A 20,865-nucleotide genomic window follows, 5' to 3' on the forward strand; every position below is an offset into this window, starting at 1 on the left:
GTAACATAGCAAGGGCAGTTTAACTTACTGTTATTTATCATGACCTTAGATCTCATATAAGACATTCAGCAATCCCTCCTTTTAAAATTAGAATTAAGAACTGAGAAATTAGCTAACAAAATCATTATCCGATTCTTTTCCTGAGGCCTACTCCATTAAAGCAGTAAGTTCTAGTCACCATTTTTTTTACATGGATAAATTTGAAAAGGAATCTTTTCTTATGGTTTTCCATCCACACTAAAATGGTGTGATGTAGTGGGGGCCTTTTATAGGCTGCACACATGAGGTCATGGTCACAAGTTGAGTACTAATACAAAATCGGCACCTTTTGACCGTGACCTCACATGTGCAGCCTATAAAAGGCCCCCGTTATGTCCTACTTGTCCTCTTTCCCATTCGCACCTTGTTGAAGAGTTGAGGAAATGGATTTAGGATGCTGAGTAGAGTGCTGTAATCTTTTTTTTTTTTTCATTTTTGCTTATCTTATCAAAATCTTCAACATCACACAGTGTGCATTGAGGTACACAGTAGTTGTCGGTATTTCTAATATTTGACATTCATTTTTCCACAACTGTCTGTATTGCTGTATAAGACACGTGCCGTATTGTTTATGGTGGCACATAGTAGAATGGGTTCTGTTGATGCGGGAAAACCATCTTAAAATCTTTTTTTTTTTTTTAAACCCATGAAGTTATAGCTTGTGTGAATTGTCACCTTTCCCAAACTTTTATGTATTTTAGGGCAAGGTGTCAAGGTTTTTTTTTCTGCCAAATCCTGGTGGAGTTTGATAATGGAAATAATCAATGCACAAGTGACAGCATGTCAACGTCCCTTAAATAAAAGCTGTGTGGTGAGTACTACAACTTTCAGAGTGCACTGAGAACACCATGGTGGTATTTGCATCAACCACTAGGGGGGCATAGAATCACAAGTGATGTTGAGGTGGGTGAACAAGCTATGGAAGTGAGTGTATGCACACCTGTCTCTGAGAGTGGTGTACCTACAAGGCCGATACAATCAGACATAGGATGTGGTGTCTTGCTGCAAGACAATACTCAGGGATCGGCATATCTAAAGAATGTAGTTCGGTTCATCGGTAACACCTACAGCAATGTGGAAGGTGATCTGTGAGCAGACAACTCACTGCCCAATGTGGTATAGATACAGATGCTTTGGGGCAAGTTACATCATCACATGATTGACCAAATGAAAATTATATGCCTTCCCACAGCGGTCACTGTTGTGATGACACTGCAGAGCATTCAACAGACAGCCAGTTTTGGAGAAGGCCCAATTAAAGACCACGGTCGATGATGAGCCCTCTGTGCCACTACCCATCAGACTAGACAGACTAGTCTCCAATGAACTGGTCATGGTGGCACAGGAGAGCACACACCTGAAATTATGGGTATGATGCCTGGGAGCCACCCTAGTGTACTAGGATGTTCACAAGGGGTCAGTTATTTCTTAATGGTGTGACACTATACTCATGAACCCATTATCTTGCACAGTAAACAATGTTTTACAGTTTTGCAGTGTCAACTAGATGCATCCCTTGCTGGGTCTTCCCAAAAAGTATATGTGGCAGCATTGTCTGCACTTAGGGGACAGATTTACTCTTTTTGCTTGCCATGCATTAACTAGTCACAACTTTTCTTAACGTGGAATGCCTCAGTCCATCACTCATACCAGTAATCCCACAATGGGATTTGGACTTTCTACTATGCAGCTTGTGCAACTTGCCAGTAAATCAATGGAAGAAGCAGACATACAGTGGCTTTCTCTTCAGACAGCGTTTTACTGCCCATCACTACAGCCAGACAAGTAAGCATTGCATGCATGAGGTTGGAGCACAGTATCTACATTGGGCACCAGAGTTCAAATATGTGACCCTTTGGCCAAACCCTGCAATCCTACCAAAGATGTTCATGCTGTTGTATATTAATAAACTTATGAGCCTATCTACAGCTGGAGGTGAGAATGTGGTTCTGTGGTTCTACATGATGTAGAATTGACTGCCAATTGGAGGCCAACTGTTTGTGTGGTTTGGAAAGCACCATGAAGTGGCTCTTATGTTTACAGACAGGTTATCCCATTGGGTAAAGGAAGTAATTGTGCAAGCAAGAGGTGCCTTCTTCTGTTAAATGCCATTCAACCTGCTATGGCATCCTGGGCGAAGATAAGAGGAGGTTCCCTTGACATTTTTGAAGCAGCAACATGGAGTTCACTGTCTACCTTACACACTGATTGTTGCTTTTGTAGCAAACCACATGCTTTATGGTGAGTAATTCTCCAAAGTCATTTGCACTCTCAATAGAGAGCTGTGTCAGCACAAGAGTCATTTTCATCTCCAGTAGCCTAAGGAACAATATCAACACCTCGATTCTCTTTTTTTCCAATAATAAGCTGTATTAACACTGAGACATTCTTAGTCTTAATAAAGTCTGGTATTTTCATTGTTTATGAGTGCTGTGTGTTATTGTCTGGAGTGGTACGCAGTAATAACCCTCATGATGATTTTGCAACCAATTGGTTGCAGACCCATGGCTGTACATGTAACCATTAGGTTCAACCACTACAAATACACATTGATTTTTTGTTGTGGTGTAGATAAGGTAAACTGTAGATTTTCACAAAGTTGGATTAGGATTGTCATGTGGATTCCACAATTCCAAAAAGGTTTAACATATTGCGATTCAGTTTTCTGTATTAAATATTTTAATCTCATTGTTGAATGCGACCCTGACCAGGATGAAGCCATTATGAAGATTGAATGAATAAATTTCATTTAATGTGACTGCTTGATATAGTATACAAGTGATGCGACATAACATAACATAACATAAAAGGTCATGGGTCAGACACCCAGTGTACATGTCCAGTTTTTGCAATTAACTGCAGATTGGGAAATTTATGAGAAATGGACTGAAAATATTAGTGTGACCAAAACACTAAAACAGCATTGTCAAACTTCCCCATGTTAATGTAGAGGAAGCCAGACTCTCCATTCATTCACCTTCAGTAACCACTTTGACTTGGTTAGAGTCACATTGTGTGCAGAGCATATCTGCAGGCATCTCACATATACACACACTCATTCATGCCTAGGGGCAATGTAGAGTAGTCAATCCACCTTCCAGCATATTTCTGGGCAGTGGGAGGAAACTGGAATACACCAAGGAAACCCATGTGGACACTGGAAAAACCTGAAACTTTGCAGACAGTCGCCAGAGCTCAGGCTCAAACCCCAGACCCTGCAGCTGTGAGGCATCAATACTACCTTCTATACGACCGTGCTGCCCATAACTCTCTAATACTACTTCAAATACATTAAAGTTTATTCTTACATACATCAGTTAATTACATTAACTCAGAATAAACTATAAACTGACACTCATGTCACAGAACATAGAATAAGGACCTTTGATTATATGCATACAGTCCTAGCAACATGATTCACAAGTGTCACAAATCCTCAGGTAAGTTCAATTCAAATTTAAATATTTACAAAGTATATGTTACTGTAGATTAGATCCTATAATTTGCATATTCTCTCTACTTGCTCTCCATTAAAAGCTATACATATATATATATATAGAGAGAGAGAGAGAGAGAGAGAGAGAGAGAGAGAGAGAAATGTGAATTCAGAGATGGTTATGCATCTGCTTAAGTCGAGTTTCTGGGCCCCATTCAGATAATGAAAACCATCCGCATTTCAGGGCATTTCACCTGTAGTGCTGAGCTCATGACCTTTAAATACAAGCACTTGCCTTTAATCACAAAAAAAAAAAATCAGAGCAGAAAATGCTGACTGAATAAGGAAATTATTCAAGTTTTTTTTTCTTTGCTGCCAAATGTAATACAATGTACCATAAAAACAAGAAATATAAAAATGAAAACTAAAAAAGCCTAGTACAATGATAAATGAATGAGAAGATGGTAAAAATAAATATCTACATCTTATAAAATAACAGTGTGTTATATTACTACAGTTTATTGCTAATAAATGGATGCAATAAATAGTCCTATTTGTAATTACCACATTAATCACTAGGAATTTGGTTAATTTAACAATATGGATTCCACTCTCATTATTCAGGAACCTAAAAAATAGCACCTGATCCAGCACATCCTATTATTTTGTATTTTATTTTGTTTCCATCATGCTCCAACAGTAAGTTGAGTGTGCAAACATAACGAAGCCACGATAGACTAAATCGAGGTCACAGAATTGAAATAAATGTGTGGGATCTGGGCTGTTTTATCTGGCTTAATTCACCTTTTCATTTGGTATTTAATTCATCATATAATGTCAATGTTTGATAACTTGACAAACTCTTCTGTGAAGGAAACATGTTGACATTTTGAAGGATAAGCTGACTGAGCAGCACTCATCTGCTATGCTTACAGTTCACTTCAAGTACAGTGGTGCTTGAAAATTTGTGAACCCTTTAGAATTTTGGACATATGTGAGTGAGTGCCCTGTTTTATTTAAAGAACAGGGATCTATCAAAGTCTGATCTTCACAACACATGTCTGTGGACGTGTATCATGGCATGAAAGGCATGATTTCTGAGGACCTTCGGATAAAAAGGAGAGTTGTTGATGCTTATCAGGCTTGAAAAGGTTACAAAACCAGCTCTGAAGAGTCTGGACTCCACCAGTGTACAAATGGAGGAAATTTAAGAAGATTGTTACCCTCCACAAGAATGGTCGACCAACAAGGTCACTCCAAGAGCAAGATGTGTAATAGTCCGCGAGGTCACAAAGGAACCCAGGGTAATTTGTTTTCAACTAAAGGCCTCTCTCACACTGGCTAATGTTCATGTTCATATTCATGATTCACCATCAGGAGAACACAGAACAATAATGCTGTGCATAGCAGGGTTGCAAGGAGAAGTCACTGCTCTCCAAAAAGAACATTGCTGCCCTTCTGCAGTTTGCTAAAGATCACGTGGACAAGCCAGAAGGCTACTGGAAAAATATTTTGTGGACAGATCAGACCAATGGCTTAAATGAGAAGCGTTATGTTTGGAGAAAGGAAAACACTGCATTCCAGCATAAGAACCTTATCCCATCTGTGAAACATGGTGGTGGTAGTATCATGATTTGTGCCTGTTTTGCTGCATCTGGGCCAGGACGACTTTCCATCATTGATGGAGCAATAAATTCAGAATTACACCAGTGAATTCTAAAGGAAAATGTCAGGACCGCTGTCCATGAACTCAATCTCACGAGAAAGTGGGTCATGCATTTCATTACAATTTAAACAAACATCAATTAATACATTGTTAACCCTGCTCACAAAGTGAGGTCCCAGCAATACAAGACCTCACTAATGCTCTTGAGGCCAAATATACAGAAATCCCCACAGCCACATTCCAAAATATAGCTTAAAGCCTTCAAAGAAGAGTTCAGTTTTTTTTTTTTTGTTGTTGTTGTTTTGTTTTCTTTTGTGTAGCAGCAAGAGTTATCCACTCTTGTTATTTGCAGTCTTGCCATTTTATCAGTGGTAACTCAGTATCTTTTAGTTCGCATTGGCTAGTCGAAGATGCTAGTAACCATGGGACGCCACGTGGGTCGGCTATGCGATGACAGAAACTACAATTCCCAAGAAGCCCTTGTACATTGTGAACTCCACTAGCACTGGCTGTCGGGTGTTGTGTGTGCAGAGAGCCTGGGAGCTTCGAGCTTTTACACCACGTTATCATCATGTTGACACAGCCACTGAGATATTTAGTCCGGGTGAGTATAAAAACATGGGTTTTATTATTAATTACACGCTGTTAATAAGACATTCTGGCGGTTATGAATTAAAGCGTGTTGATGTATTAATTTGCTGTAGTAGCTTTACTGTGTGTGTGTGTTTTAGCCAGCTGGCCTAACGGTAGGATTTTATCAGCAGTATGAGTGGAGTTTTGTTCTCTTCAGATAACAGTGTGCAAGTGTAGCAGGTTCAAAACGCAGTAATGACAAACTCTCGTCCATTACTGCTCCAGGTTTAGCCTGCTAGCTTTACTGTGTAGCTGTTTGCTAACTCGGTTACGTATAATAACAGTCACATGCTTATAAAGCAAGCCAGCGAAACATTTAGCTGGGCTTTTCTGCAACCCGAATGCGGGTGGTTGTTGTTGTTGTTTTTGTTTGCTGGGGAAAATATTTTCGTCGTCACGTGTCGTGTAGCGTTTCTTCGTGGCGTCGCTAGCTAAGCAGAAGTTCCACAAACTGCAAGTCTCGCTTTAACGACACTGCGATAACGGAGTCGTCTTTGATAACGTGTTTTACTTATCAGGTCTGTGCTACTACTTTTATCTCCGCCTGTCAGACTGCTAATGCTGCACTGTGGAGGTTTTTTGGGGTGTAGCTGTGTTTCAGTGCTGCAGGGAAAACTTCCAGAGAAGTGATGTGATGATGCAACTCTTACATCAGAACTTCTCCAGTTTGGGAATGTCACAGCGGTGCTGTAGTGATGTGTCGGTTCATGAACAAATCGTTCATTTTGAACGAATCTTTTAATATGACTCGGGAACAGCGAGTTGTCCCAGATTCGTTCCTTGTGTCGAACACGCATGCGCTGTAACATCCCCATAGGTTCTGTACCGGAAATAGAAATGATTAGTTCACCTCTCGAGTCTTCGGGTACGAGTTGTTCATTCTTCCGGTGACCGCCGCATATGCAATGCACCATGTGGTACCAGAACCAATGAACCAATTACCAGAGAGGTGAACTAATAATTTCTGTTTCCGTGGAAAAGACGTGACATGACAAAATAAAGTAGGATTCGGATCAGGAGGTGAGGTGAACTAACAGACTCTAATGGCCTGAAGACCTAATGCTAAACTATTCATTAATCATTTCTGTTTCTCATAATTCGGCCCTGGTTGCATTAGCCTATAGTTTATTTTATAGTTTATTAAGTACTAGATGTGGGGGGGAGGATTCGTTCATTTTGCTGAACGAGATTCAAAGATCCGAAAGAGTAAAATGAAAAATCCTCTTTTCAGGGGAAAGTAGTAAATGCATGCTCGAACAGGCGCTAGAAGTCACCAGGGGACGTCATGAGCTAATATGCATACCCATTGGATCGTCCTGCTCATTTGTATATCAAAATGCTTTATTGAGGGTATGCACGTGACGTCACGGTAGGCGGAACTCGCCGCGGTCACTCCCACTGAGTGGCAAAAAGACTGAGTGGCAGCATTATTGTACGGCATGAATTCCACGAAAACTTAACTGGAGCTTTAACTGTTTTAACTGACATTTCAGACACAGTATGGGAAAATATTTAGTTCATTTTTGCTCCATCAACGAAAATAGTTCCCAAAGAAGACACAGTTGTAGTGTTGCACGTTCCATGCCAACACTCCGACTGACTGACAGCCCATGGTCAGTCCTTCCAGGATTTGCGATTTTGCGATCACAGGAATGAATGCAAACTCTGCAGTATTCGGAGGAGTTTGCAGTTGTCCAAAATTACTGCAGATTGTCACAGATTTGGGCCAAGACGTGTTATGTGACGTCATCACAACGAGCATTCAGCCAAAGCCTTCTTCGCTTCACGTGCGTCAGACACGAGTACAGCTAAAAGGTCTCATTTACCAACAAACATCACTGCGAAAGACCACGCAAAACAATTTTGTGCAATTGTAGTTTTGCCAATTTAAATCGTTTTCTACACAAAAAAGCTCAAAAAATCCTGTACGGACTGAATAAAGTTTCATAATTAATTCACAAATCTTTCTTTTCTTATTATATTCCTTCTATTAAATTTTATTTGACCACTATATTTAATGCTCTTCAACAGTGAAAACGATGTGTTTTTATGATAACTAGGGATGCATTACAATTTCAGCCACTAAAAAGTATTGTTTTGTCCAAAAGTGACACTCTTATTTATTTATTTATTTATTTATTTATTTATTTATTTACTAACTAACTAACTAACTAACTAACTACTATAAGAGTAAAACTGCTACACTTTGACAGAGAAAGTTACCCTGGCTAGCATAGGAACTTTTGCACTGCAGATCCCGGTCAGTATAGAGCCCACAAATAATAGTTTCTTATTTCTTGTTCGTTTCATTCGTCATAGTTTTTTGAAGCAATGTCCTGTTCAAAGGATGTGCCTTTTCATTACTCTGTTAAGCATTAATTAACTAATGTTTTTAATTCTTGCAACAGTACAAGCAACTTAATAATAATAATAATAATAATAATAATAATAGTAGTAGTAGTAGTAGTAGTAGTAGTAATAATAATAATAATAATAATAATAATAATAATAATATCATCATCACACTGTTTTGATGGCTGCAGGTTTTCTCATTGGCGGTTGTCGTGGTGAGTGAGGCGACATAAATTTTAGATCCAGTGCTCTTGCCCTGTGAATCAAATTACTTTGTGGATGGTTAATTTTAGCGTCTCCTACTTGGTTTTACACATTTGCAGCTGTCGTGTATCTTTGTGAAACTCACTACTTTGAGTTAAATTGTATTTTTGCGTGAAAGGTTCGGGACATAGGCATAAAATGCAGTCTGTGGTCCTGAACCAGTGGTCTACTTGTACACGATGAATTACACAGTTCAGAGCTTAATTCACAAGTACCTTTGAATAGAGATGCACAGATGTATCAAAAACATCCGATGATCCGGGACGATTATATCCTGTCAATCAAAAGAGGGCAGGAAAACATCGAATTCGTGCTGTGTGTAAAGATGATGTCTCTTGTGTGGAATGATGACAAAACTGTAGTTTGTAATCTCTGTACTGCTTACACCAGAAGTGAGCAGCACTGAAGCGGGAGTTTCGTCATTGAGTCAAAATTATTAAAAAATTTTTCCCCCGCGCTGCCCGCTTGCGTTGAATTAAAGCACCAGTACACTGTTAAAGATTTAAATGAAGATGAGTTGACAAAAAAGTGTGTTTGTTATATATATGGGGGGGGGGAATTATTGATTCAGTGGATAACAAGGTGGACTTTCCTTCATTTTGTGTTAATTTCTGTGAGCACATTATCCTGAAGGGACTGACATAGTCATGTGAAAAAAGAAGTACAACTTATGGCCTCATGTTATCTTCAAGCGCTCTTTGATATGATGCAGAATTCATGGTTGATTCAAAGAATGCAGGCTGTCCAGTCCCTGAGGCAGTGAAGCAGCCCCAAACCATAACATTTCCACCACCATGCTTCACAGTTGGTATGCTTCTCCTTTAGTCGGTGGCATATGTTTGCTGTTATTGTGGCCAAACATCTCTCTTTTATTCGTCTGTCCAAAGCACATTATTCCAAAAGGCCTGGTCTTTGCCTATATGCTCATTGGCAAACTGTAGTGTTGCAAAGGCTTTTTCCTGGCATGCCTCCCATGGAGGTCAGGTTTGTGCAATCTCTTTCTGATTGTAGAAGCATGCACTTTGACACTAACAGTTGCAAGATTTACTAGCAGATCCTGTGATTAAATTTTGGGGTTCTTGGAGACTTCTTTTTGCTTCAGACAGTCTCGGGCTGAATTTGCTGAGACGGCCAGTCCTGGATAAATTAACCATTGTTTGAAATCTGCGCCATTTATAGATTATTTTCCTTATTATGGAATGATGTATTTCACATAATTTGGAGATCTTTTTTTTAAATCCCATGCCAGACTCATGGGTATCCACAACCTGTTTTCTGAAGGCCTTATAGAACTCTTTAGATCTTGGCATGATGACACCACACACCTCAATAACAAAGGGAACACCAGACACTATACAGTATTTGTAGGTTCACCAGTGATTGCTGTTCATGAAATTGAATGAGAGGACTTTCTACCTGTCAGTAACTATTGGAACCATTATGATTGAGAAACATAGAATGGATATAAAAAGTCTACACACCGCACACTTTGATTTTCTTAACACAGGATTGGTTTGATAAATGATTCAGTTTAATGGGGGAAACATAATTGGTATAGAATTTAGTTTGATGTCACTGTAAACATCCATGTATCATCACATGTATGCTGCTTAGAATTTCAGCACTCCAACGGGGGGTGGGGAAAATAATCATTTAATAAGTATGTGTATTACAGTGCTTTCTTGGAAGATTCTGTATGTATGTGAGAAACTTAAGAATTGATTATTAAAGGCACATCAACAACCCCCCCCCCCCCCCAAGCTGGCACTTGGGAACACTTTGGGTTTCGTGAGGCCGAGGGTAAAAAAAACACACAAAAAAAACAGCCATTAAATGCTTTGGTAACAGCCAATATGAGAAATCCCATGAGGCGGTCAAAGCTAGCGCTAGTAGGAAAGCTGTTACGGTTAATCAGAGAACCTTTAAACAGACACGTATCAAAATCGGCACCCGATGCTGATACGGCAAACATAGATAACTAAATCTATTCTAACATTTATTGCTAAGAGTCTGTGCCCTTAGTCAGTCGAAGGAAAAAAATAAAGCTTTCATTTTCTGCAATACACCTTGGAGCCAAGGTATAATATCCCACATACACGGCCGTACCATACTATACAGTGTCACGCGTGAGAAATATGGGTCGAGTGTCAGTAATGTGAGATTTGTGGACGTCCGTTACCACTTGCTGAGGAGAAGAATCCTCGTGTAGAAAATTGTAATTGAGGTGCATTTGAGAATCGTTTTATAAGCTAATTTTAACCTGCTGAATTATAATCGAATCAAATTTCAAGTCAAGCAAAGATTCCCGTTCGTATTTCCAACTTCTTTATCTCATGACTTTGCTTGGTGTGTCATGAACTTTATACAGCTGTGACGAGTTGTTGAGGATCAGTATTAATGGCTCCTTGTCCTCGTGCCCCTTTATTTTGTTTTTTTGTATGTGCTTTTTCTGTCTTAGGAATGTACTAGTTCAGTTTTGTGTTGGAAAAATGGCTTTAAGTCCCAAAATTCCATCCATCCATCCATCCCTTTTCCATGCCGCTTATGCTACACGGGGTCATGGGGGAGCCCGGAGCCTATCCCAGGGAACTGGGGGCACATGGCAGTGGACAGAGTGCCAACCCATCGCGAGGTAGAATCACACATTCACACACTACCGACAGTTTGGAAATGCCAATCAGCCCACAGCGCATGTCTTTGGACTGGAGGAGGAATCCGGAGAATCCAGTGGAAACCCCCAAAGCACAGGGAGAACATGCAAACTCCACGCACACAGGTCAGGGTGGACGTAGGATTTGAACCCTCAACCCTGGAGGTGTGAGGCAAACATGCTAACCACTAAGCCCCACCCCAGTCCCAAAATTGAACCCTTAAATAATTTTTTAGATTCTTCGAACAAGAAATTTCCCATGGCAGGAAAACGCACACAAAAACAGATAACTCTTAGATCAGCAAGCTTCTGTTTGTTTCCCCTCATATCCATGACTGGATAAAGGTTTTTGAAAATGAGGTCGGACGACTTGCCGCGGTATGGCTGTAGCATTTCTAAGCACTTGGTCAGTTTGCCAAGTTAAAGCTTTTGTTCTTCAGCCAGACTAAACTAGATGCATCTTGATCTGAAAGACAGAGAACACCAAGACCCTTATAATCCCAATTTGATTCATTTATCTCTGGTTGCATTGTTTCTTTCTCCAATCCAGCTGAGAACTCATGGTCTCCGTTTAATCATGCGACTTAATTATTAACTTCTGCTTGTGCAATATGGGTTTCAGAAGAGCCAAAGCTCACCTCTGTCGGCTGCCAATGAAATTGATGCTTCGGTCGCACACCCTCCGCTGGGCTCAGAAGAGACGGACCTGAACATCCTGACACGCAGGAAGTATTCATAATTAACTTGGCTTCGGTTCTTGGCTAAGGTTTCTGTAAGAACTTGGAGACGTGGTGTTTGCATGAACTGTTGTTGTGATCTAAATAAAATAAAAGAGCTAGTACTTTTGAAAGAACAGAACCAGATTCTGTAATTTTACGCCGTGTTTAAAATATTTGTTTATTTAATCTTAATCCTTTAGATGTCTTTATCAGTTTCTGCAGAACTGTTTGTTGTGGATAAAGTGAGATAAATTTGGATCAGTCTGAAGGTCACTTAATAATTGATTAGATTATATATTCGAACGGTTTCATGTTTATTTTTAGCCGTGCTCTGCCGAAGTCCCAGATTTGCAGAAGTGTACGGTTGGGCGGGGAGCGCTCCAGCTGCCCGTGTTCGCGATGGCATGACACCGCTGTCAAATCTAGAACTGATTGAGTGCGCACTCAGAAATGCAGAGTTACTCTAGATACATATTAAAAAGATTTCTTCAGCACCCTTCACGTTCCTCTGCTACGAAACCACCGATGAGAAGCAGGTGAGCCGTTTCAGTGAGCTCCATCTTCATCTCGGCGACACCAGATGCACCCCATCATGCACTGGTGAACATGGGCTGACGGAGACTGACGCGTTCCAGGATCGCCACTCGTATTCGAGTCCATCTCTAGGATTATGGCGATAATGTTCCCCGGTCTCGGCAGGAAATTGGCTTTCCACCCTCTTGATTGTTCTGTGTCACACAGAGAGAGCCGAGGGCTAGAGGAGCAGAGCTCGCTTCCACCTTTCCATCTCTCTCTCGCTCTCTCTCTCTATCTCTCTCTGCCCCTGGCCCGTGTCATCCTCAGCCAAATCGCCGGGTAATTTGTAACGGCTGCTCTCCTATTAGTCCCTGACAGGGAAAGAAAAGAGCACGTGTCACTCTGACTGATTCTCCGTTTGCTGACACTTTTCAGCTTGCTCTGTCCCTCGTTCCACGCTCTTCCTCCGTCACCCCGCGTTACAAAGCTGATTGTCGTCCAGCGAGACCTTGATGGACAGCAGTCATCTGGAAAATTGACTCCTGCCCTTGAAAACAAGAAATAGAAACAAAAAATAATAAGTCAAATGAAATGACTTTTTTTTTTTCTTCTTCTTCTTTTGGGTCACTTTCTTACGTGACTCAGGAAGAACAGATGTGAAATGGCAAAATGACAAGTGTGTGTAGACCGTGCATCAGTCCTTCCAGATGAGAGGGGTGTGTGTGTGTGTGAGTGTTGCTGTGTGTATTTGAACTCCTCTGATGTTTGGTACAAAGTTCTCACTTCAAAATTCACCTTCAGAGCCTACAGAGTCTCAGTCTCTCTCTCTCTCTCTCTCTCTCTCTCTCTCTCTCTCTCACTCAAAATAGCTCCATGACAGCTCCATTCCTTAGCTCTTATCAGCTGTAATTTTTTGTCCCCCATTTCTAGAATATTTAAATCCGGGCTGCGAGTGTTGATCATGCCCCAGAGAGGTGCGTGCGTGTGCATTACAGTCATATCTGTAGTTTTTCTGATGATCTGCAACTTTGCGTGTGAGTGACTCGAGCTGATGGACAGACAGTTCGGGAGCATCTGTGGGACACCACTGTGCTTACAGCTTGTCTTAACTCACAGGTTGTCTGTGCCTATATACATAGACACACACACACACACACTTCAACATTACTCCAGTTCCCCCTGTATCACAATGGCTCTGTGTCCCTAGTGGAAACGAAGACAGCAAAGGACAAGTCCTGTCAGAGAGTAATGACCTGTACAGTGTGTGTGTGTGTTTGCACGAGCATGAGGTGGCCCATGAGAGAAAGGCGGACACACTCGGTGGTTGTGCTGGCACGGGGCGCTGGTGCTGACAGAAAGCCGGAGAAGCTGTGCCACTCTTCTCCGTGTTACTGTGCCAGTGCAGCTCTCATGGGCAGGTTGTAAGGGTTTTGCTCTTTGCTCAGCTGTAGAACATCTGCAAGTCTGACAGCTGTTCAAGCGACAGTGTGTTTTCCACATGCAGTTTTTTGTGAAATTTACAACAATGAGGCATAGGACTACCCTTGTTACCATGTCATGGTATCATGAAAAATGTACGATCTGATACTTCGTTCCACATCTCTGTGGTTGAACTTTGAACGTTGAGCTTCAAATGAGGTCCAGCTTAAGTGTGATTAAAGTTTAAGTACAGTTGGAAGGCATGAAATCTGTCTGTTTCTCTACAGAAATAGTGGTTTAGCTAGTGCAAATTGATTTTTTTATTTTTATTTTTTCTCTCATCTGTACATATCCAAATAACCGTATGGCAGTACTGTAAAGATAACATAAACTTGGCTAAGATACCATACAATTGAGTTCACTACTTTACAAATCTGGAGAAAGTTTAAAGGTGGAATGTGATTACATGTCAGATGTGGCATGTTAAAAGTGACACTTCCGTCATGCTGAACATTCAGAACAAACTGCTGTGGATAAAGGTTTAATGTTTTCTGGTGTACATGTCACTTTTTTTTTCATACATGTTTGAGTGGAAGTTCAAGCATTCAGATCTTCTTCTAGTTGTTGTTCTTTCGGCTGCTTCCGCCACAACCCTTCCATTTTATCCTACACAGAGTGCATCAAAGCCCCGCGGGCCATGGCATTGAGCGCGCTGGAGCCTTAGCCGCTAGACCCCCACGGAACATTCAGAACCTGTTTAACTGCACAACGGCTGCCAAGAATGACAACAAAGCCAGCAAAGCTTGATCCAGAAGACCCAATCAGAGGGCGAATGTGGGTGGAGCCACGCCTTCGTTTTCAAAAATCTTCATTTTGGTCTGTTTACAATGACAAGTTTTGAAACTAAAACGGGGTCTTCGGCGTTTCCAAAAGTCTTCTTCCGGTAAAGAGCTCCATTCATCGTTCCTTCAATTATATTTAGTCTGCCAGTACCATGTGATGAAAAACAGCCCCACACCCTGATGCTTCCACCTCCAAACTTCACTGTTGGTGTAGTGTTCTTAGAGTGATGTGTAGTGCCATTTCTTCTCCAAACATGGTGTGACAGCCAAAAAGTTAAATTTTGCTCTCGTCTGGCCAGACTATACTCTCCCAGTATTTCATAGTCTTGTCCAAATGAATTGTAGCAAACTTTAAACGAGCTTCGACATGCCTTTTCTTTAGTAATGGAGTCTTGTGGGTTGAGCGTGCATAGAGGTAGTGGAGTGCATTGCCTATTGTTTTCTCTGTGACAATGGTACAAGTGTTTCTGGAGTTCTTTCTGAGTGGTCTTTGGCTCTTGGGCTACTCTTCTGATTATTATTCTGACTCCTTGGTCAGAAATCTTGTGAGGAGCTCCTGTGCGTGGCCGGTTGATGACGGAGTGATGTTGCTTCCACTTGCAGATAATGGCCCCAACGGTGCTGACTGGAAGATTCAGACCTTTTGAAATACGTCTGTATCCGATTCCATCAATATGTTTTGCAACAATAAGGTTGCGAAGGTCTTGGGAGAGCTCTTTGCTTTTACCCATCATGAGATGTTTCTTATGTGACACCTTGGTAACGAAAAGCCTTTTTATAGACCATCAATTTACTAACCCAGTTGATATTAATTTGCACAGATAGGGGGTATAACTATTTATGGATTTCAGCTGGTTCCCTTCCTTACCTTGCCTTGGAGAACTGCTTTTTCTTAGCATGTTCAATACTTTTTCCCTTTGTCATTCCACTTTATTACACACAACTTTATTTATAGACTTTAATGCTGTGAATTCTTTATATTTCCAGATTTCTTGAGTTAATACTGACGTCTGGTGAAAATTTCATGTGAATAACCTCATTGGAAATATATTTACTGAAAAAAATGTTGATGCATTCAATACTTATTTCCCTCACTATATTTGGTGTGAAACATTTTGACATTCTTGCCATTGGTCCCAGACACAACATTCTCTAGAACAACAACAAATGTGAACATATCTGTATTATATAAGCCAATGGTCACCAGTCCTCTTTCTTGAGATCTACCTTCCTGCAGGTTTCATCTCCAACCAAAATCTAACATTACATTTACAGAGGAAGAGGACTTCTTTAGACATAGTTTGAAGACTGGCAGTGACTCAGCTTTTGGACATCTAGGAAGAGTTCATTCCACTACCTAGGTGCCAGAACAGAGAAGGGTCTTGATGCATGCCTTCCTTGTACCCTGTGCTAGAGGATCGATATTTTTCCAATGTTCAGCTGTCCAGTTTGGGTGAGCCTGTGCACACGGTCATCTCAGACTCCTGTTCTTAGCTCGCAGGAGTGGAACCCGATGTAGTCTCTGGCTGTTGTAGCTCATCCGCCTTAGGGTTTGGTGTGTCGTGCATTTTGAGATGCTTTTCTGCTCACCATGGTTGCAAAGAGTGCTTATTTGAGTTACTGTAGCCCTCCTATCAGCTCGAACCTGTCTGGCCATTCTCCTCTGACATTCTCTCATCAACAGCATGTTTTCTCCCAGAGAACTGCTGCTCACTGGATGGATTTTGTTTTTGTGCACCATTCTGTGCAAAGTCTAAAGACTGCTGTACTTGAAAGTGAGCAATTACTGAAATATTCAAAGCAACCCATCTGAAATATTCAAACCAACCCATCAAGTCATAGAGATCACTCCCCCCCCCCCCCCCCCCGGATGTTTGATGTGAACATTAACTGAAGCTCTTGACCTGTATCTGCATAAGTTTATGCACACTGCTGCTGCCACATGATTGGCTGACGGGATAATTGCATGAATGAGAGAGGGTATAGGTCAAGAGCTTCCTATTAAAGTGGCCAGTGAGCGTACATGGGTTTTTTTGCGGGGGGGGGTTAACAGTAAATTACAGATTTTATTGTATAATTTTTTTTGTTAGACATTCGTTATTCTCATCATAGACCTTTTTAAATTTACAGGCAATAATTTTTATCTCAGCCTATAATAATGTACATGGTTAACATTTGGCATGTTATAGTCTACTCCAGTCACATTGCTGTAATTGCTATAACCTGTGATATTGCCCTTCTGCTTGTGCTGAAGTAATAAACACTTTATTCATGGTGTCCATCTCCGTAAGGACAATTATGATGCTCATTAGTGTTATTTATTTACTCACAAGATTTATCCATTTATAGTATTTACCCATTATCTCCCTGAGGCGCCCTAGGTGCCTGCTTTACCCTGTAAGTTGGTTCCTGATGAAGTGACCAGGAGTTGTCCACCGGTTAAGCGAAGCCAGTCTCATACATCGTCTCCTAATGCTCCCACATCATTGAGCTAATTGTTTTTTAATAACGTTTTTTAAATGAAGCAGTTCATCACGCTCCTGGCCTCCCGTGCAGTGCGGCGCATTGGTGAATTGGGAAAGGGATGGGTAGGAGCGCCGTTGTCTTTATTACCGTTAGTTATGATGATCTTGTCGGTGTGTTTATTATGTGCTAGGATTGCCTAGGAAATTTTCACCAAAGAACGGTATTAGTGAAATTGTTCAAGTCAAGCACACACAGGTCTAAAGAGATCCGAAGAATGCAAATCTCGAAGTCGACGTAGTGATGAGTGAGGAAAAACTGGGAGTGGAAAGGGGATAATACTGAGAGGGTGATTTAAACTCCATTCGGGCTGGCTGTACATTGGGATGTGGGGTAATATAATTGCTAGTGTTTCTCTGAGATTTCAGCCCTTTCCAAATTCATAATTTCATTAATTTTTACAGACTGCACATTCCCACATCTGGCAAGAATACATTGTGTTTTCTTATGGAACAAGATTTACGGATATCCACCATGTCTGTTAAGTTGCCAAAGGACACGTATTATCAATTCTGATCAATTCGCTTAGTGGTCTCTGTATACATCAGAGATGGGATTGTCTTCATGATGGTTGTCGCACTAAAATTGTGCATGTGCAATAGTCAGTCACAGGACTGACATGTTTGTAGGCCATATCTGTGCTAAGAACTCAGTAACTTGCTTAAAACCCCCAGGAAGGCCACTTCTCTGATAATTCCTTTTAAATGTCCACTGTATTGTATTTATTTCTTGTTTTATCTGACAAAAAAGAAAATTGTTGTGTTGGGTTTTTATTTATTTATTTATTTATTTATTTATTTATTTATTTAATTTAAGGGCTGTGTTTATTTATTTAAGGTGTCACATCGCACGCCACATCAATGTTTCTGCTTGAGTGGGCACTATGACAAGTACAAAGTACAACGTTTTGTATACAAGTGTAATAATAATAAGAACAGTTGCTATATTAATTTGTATTTATAGCCTACCATATAGCGGAATATTTTATATAAATACACAAATTACGTAATCATAATCAAACCTTATATGGTGTTGTCTGTTAGTTCGGCGCGGGGTTTGTTTGAGCGCGACGAAATCCAGTCAGGCGAATTCTGCAATTTCACTTTGGGTCCTGTCACGCGATGGATCTTGTTGGGGAAACCAGATCTTACGTCAGCGATCTGGGAACGTTTTGGATTCGTGCATAACAAACGAGCTGAAATAATAAATTTGGATGAATCCTTATGTCGGCTCTGTGGGGGGAACAAATAAGTGTTAAACGGGCAAAATACTAGCCTAGAAATGGCAGGATCCATGTCCAGGAATGTCACCCAACCACGTTTTTTATTTTATTTAATATTTAGCTTTTTTGCATATTATTTAGGTTTCCGTTGTACTGGTATATCTTTAGGTAAAATTAGTCCTTAATTTCCAAGATGAGGTCTCTAATGGTTACATGGGTCTGACATTTTAAAGATTATGATTATTAATATTTTATTTATTTATTTATTTATTTATTTATTTATCTTCAAAATATTTATTTATTTATTTATTTTTACTCCTTGAGCCCACTTCCCCATTCCTGCCCATGTTCATGAAGCTCCACCCTCAGAATCTACGGTGGCCTGTAAAGACTTTGGCCCCCTTCACACCTGGCATTAAATCGAGTCCTGGGTATTTGGATCTTAAGTGGTTAGCACTAAGCGCAGGTGTGAACGGAGGTGGTCCGGGTCGCATATCCCCACGTCACATTTGTAGCGTGAACTCGAACAATTCTTGATGCGTGCCGAACATCAACGAAGGACTGTACGATCAGCCACGTCTTTGCCCTAGCCATAAAATATGTAATCATTGCGAGAAGGTTTGGAAATTGCGCTGAACGGTAGAGCTCTCTTCTCCTTGGCCATATTTATATAGACGATGCTATAACAGCAGAGACTAAAGCAGCTGCTTTTAATAGCTTTATTTGTTGTCTCATCTCATTCATTTATAAGCATTGTTAGCAGACCTCATCATTAAAACTTTTGAAACAGTCTGTGCAGGTACATGAGAGATGATTTGTTGGACATTTTTATGCCTGAAAATAAATGCAGCGGAAGACTGATCTAATAAATGCGTGATAGCCTTCCTCCAGTGGAAACGATGTATGAAATCCGATCACAAGCGGTTGCTGGAGACGCACTCCTTACGCCAGGTGTGAACAGGGCCTGTAAATCGATTGACAGGAGCCTCATCCAAACACAGACAAGCATCCCGGACCAGGAGTCTTTCAAACAACTTTTCTCAGCAGCTTAATACACATTTGCTAAGGCCACAGCTTAATCCATTGTTTTTCTTTTTATCATGTTCTACATGTCTTCCACGTTATTTGTACAAGAAAGGAATAAAAACTAGAGATGCACCGAAACATTTGTCAGCCGATACCGATAACCGATTATTCAGTGATATCGGCCGATACTGATCACCAATAGTTCTGCCTTTTATGCCTTCTTTTAAATGAATAATAATTAATTCCACAATTCTGAAGGAAATGCAAATAAAAACTTTATTCTCTCCATTTCAACAAGTTGTTTCACAGTAACTGGTCTCATAAACACAAAACACATTACTCTAATTAACATTAACACATGAACTACATTCTGAAGATTAAAGTAAGATTATTAACTTATTGAATGTTATTAATTCATATTAACATCGACTGAATTCTAAAAAACCTCCTGTTAGACTCACATTCACTCTCCACAAATAAAAGCATTTCTACTTCATCACTGAACATCAAACTGGTAATATATACTATCAACTTTTTTTTATATCTTAACATTAACTAGATATGAAATATACTACTCTACAGATATATTTTTCTGTGCTATATATATATATATATATATATATATATATATATATATATATATATATATATATAAATAATATACTTTTTTGTCGACTCATCTTCATTTAAATCTTTCAACAGTGTAATGGCGCCGAAACTCCCGCTTCACTCCTGCTCACTTCCGGTGTAAAATGTTAGCAGTAATAGCAGTACAGAGATTACAAACTGCAGTTTTGTCATCATTCCACACAAGAGACATCATCTTTACACACAGCATGAGTTCGATGTGTTTTCCCACCCTCTTTTGATTGACGGGATATAATCGGCCCTGATCATCTGATGTTTTTAAACTATCGGCCGATACATTGGTGCATCTCTAATAAAAGCTATTGCACTTTTAAGAGATTAAAATGTTTTGATATTTTCTTATTTATTTGGTGCAAGTTATGTCAGTGCTACCAAAGTACTACTTACTACTTACAGCTCTGTAAGCTAAACAGACTTCTATATGCTCATTTTGCTTCTTTACGTCAGCGCATGAGCAAGACTGCATCCGTTTAGAATTTTTTCCCCCTCTTATATACACTACTTTAGCGTAGTAGTTACTATAGATTGACCATTCGTGATTTTACCGATATCTAATTCGGGCAGTACTTGCCGCTAACCGATTAATCGACTGATTTAAAATTGGTACTGAATGAGAACATAACACTCAAAGTAAAATGTTGCTGAAACTTATTACAAAAAATGAACAGTACTGATTGTGCCATGAAAATGTACTGTATCTAAAAGGAATAAAAACAACACTTCAAATAACATCAAACTTATCAGGGATGGTTTTTACTTCGCCTCTAGAGGCTGCTCTCGTACTGTATAATGACAGCGGGCTCTTCTCAGCCGATCCCACGCATCTGGGGAAAACTTATCGGTGTGGATTTTTGCCGATAACTGAAAGTTCCAGCGGTTTGTTATCGGTGCTGATTAATCAACAAAACCG

At 40.2% G+C, this 20,865-nt stretch overlaps 1 protein-coding gene across 1 annotated transcript in view; it reads left to right on the forward strand.

Moving 5' to 3' along the window:
* Positions 1 to 5,030: 5,030 nt before the first annotated feature.
* shmt2 (serine hydroxymethyltransferase 2 (mitochondrial)) overlaps positions 5,031 to 20,865 on the forward strand; it is a 40,164-nt gene continuing 24,329 nt past the window's right edge. Inside the window, exon 1 of the mRNA XM_053636124.1 lies at positions 5,031 to 5,745. Coding sequence (XP_053492099.1) covers positions 5,713 to 5,745 — 33 coding nt within the window. The 5' untranslated portion in view covers positions 5,031 to 5,712. The remainder of the gene's footprint in view (positions 5,746 to 20,865) is intronic.

This window comes from Ictalurus furcatus, chromosome 11 (assembly GCF_023375685.1).
Source record: "Ictalurus furcatus strain D&B chromosome 11, Billie_1.0, whole genome shotgun sequence".
NCBI lineage: Eukaryota > Metazoa > Chordata > Actinopteri > Siluriformes > Ictaluridae > Ictalurus > Ictalurus furcatus.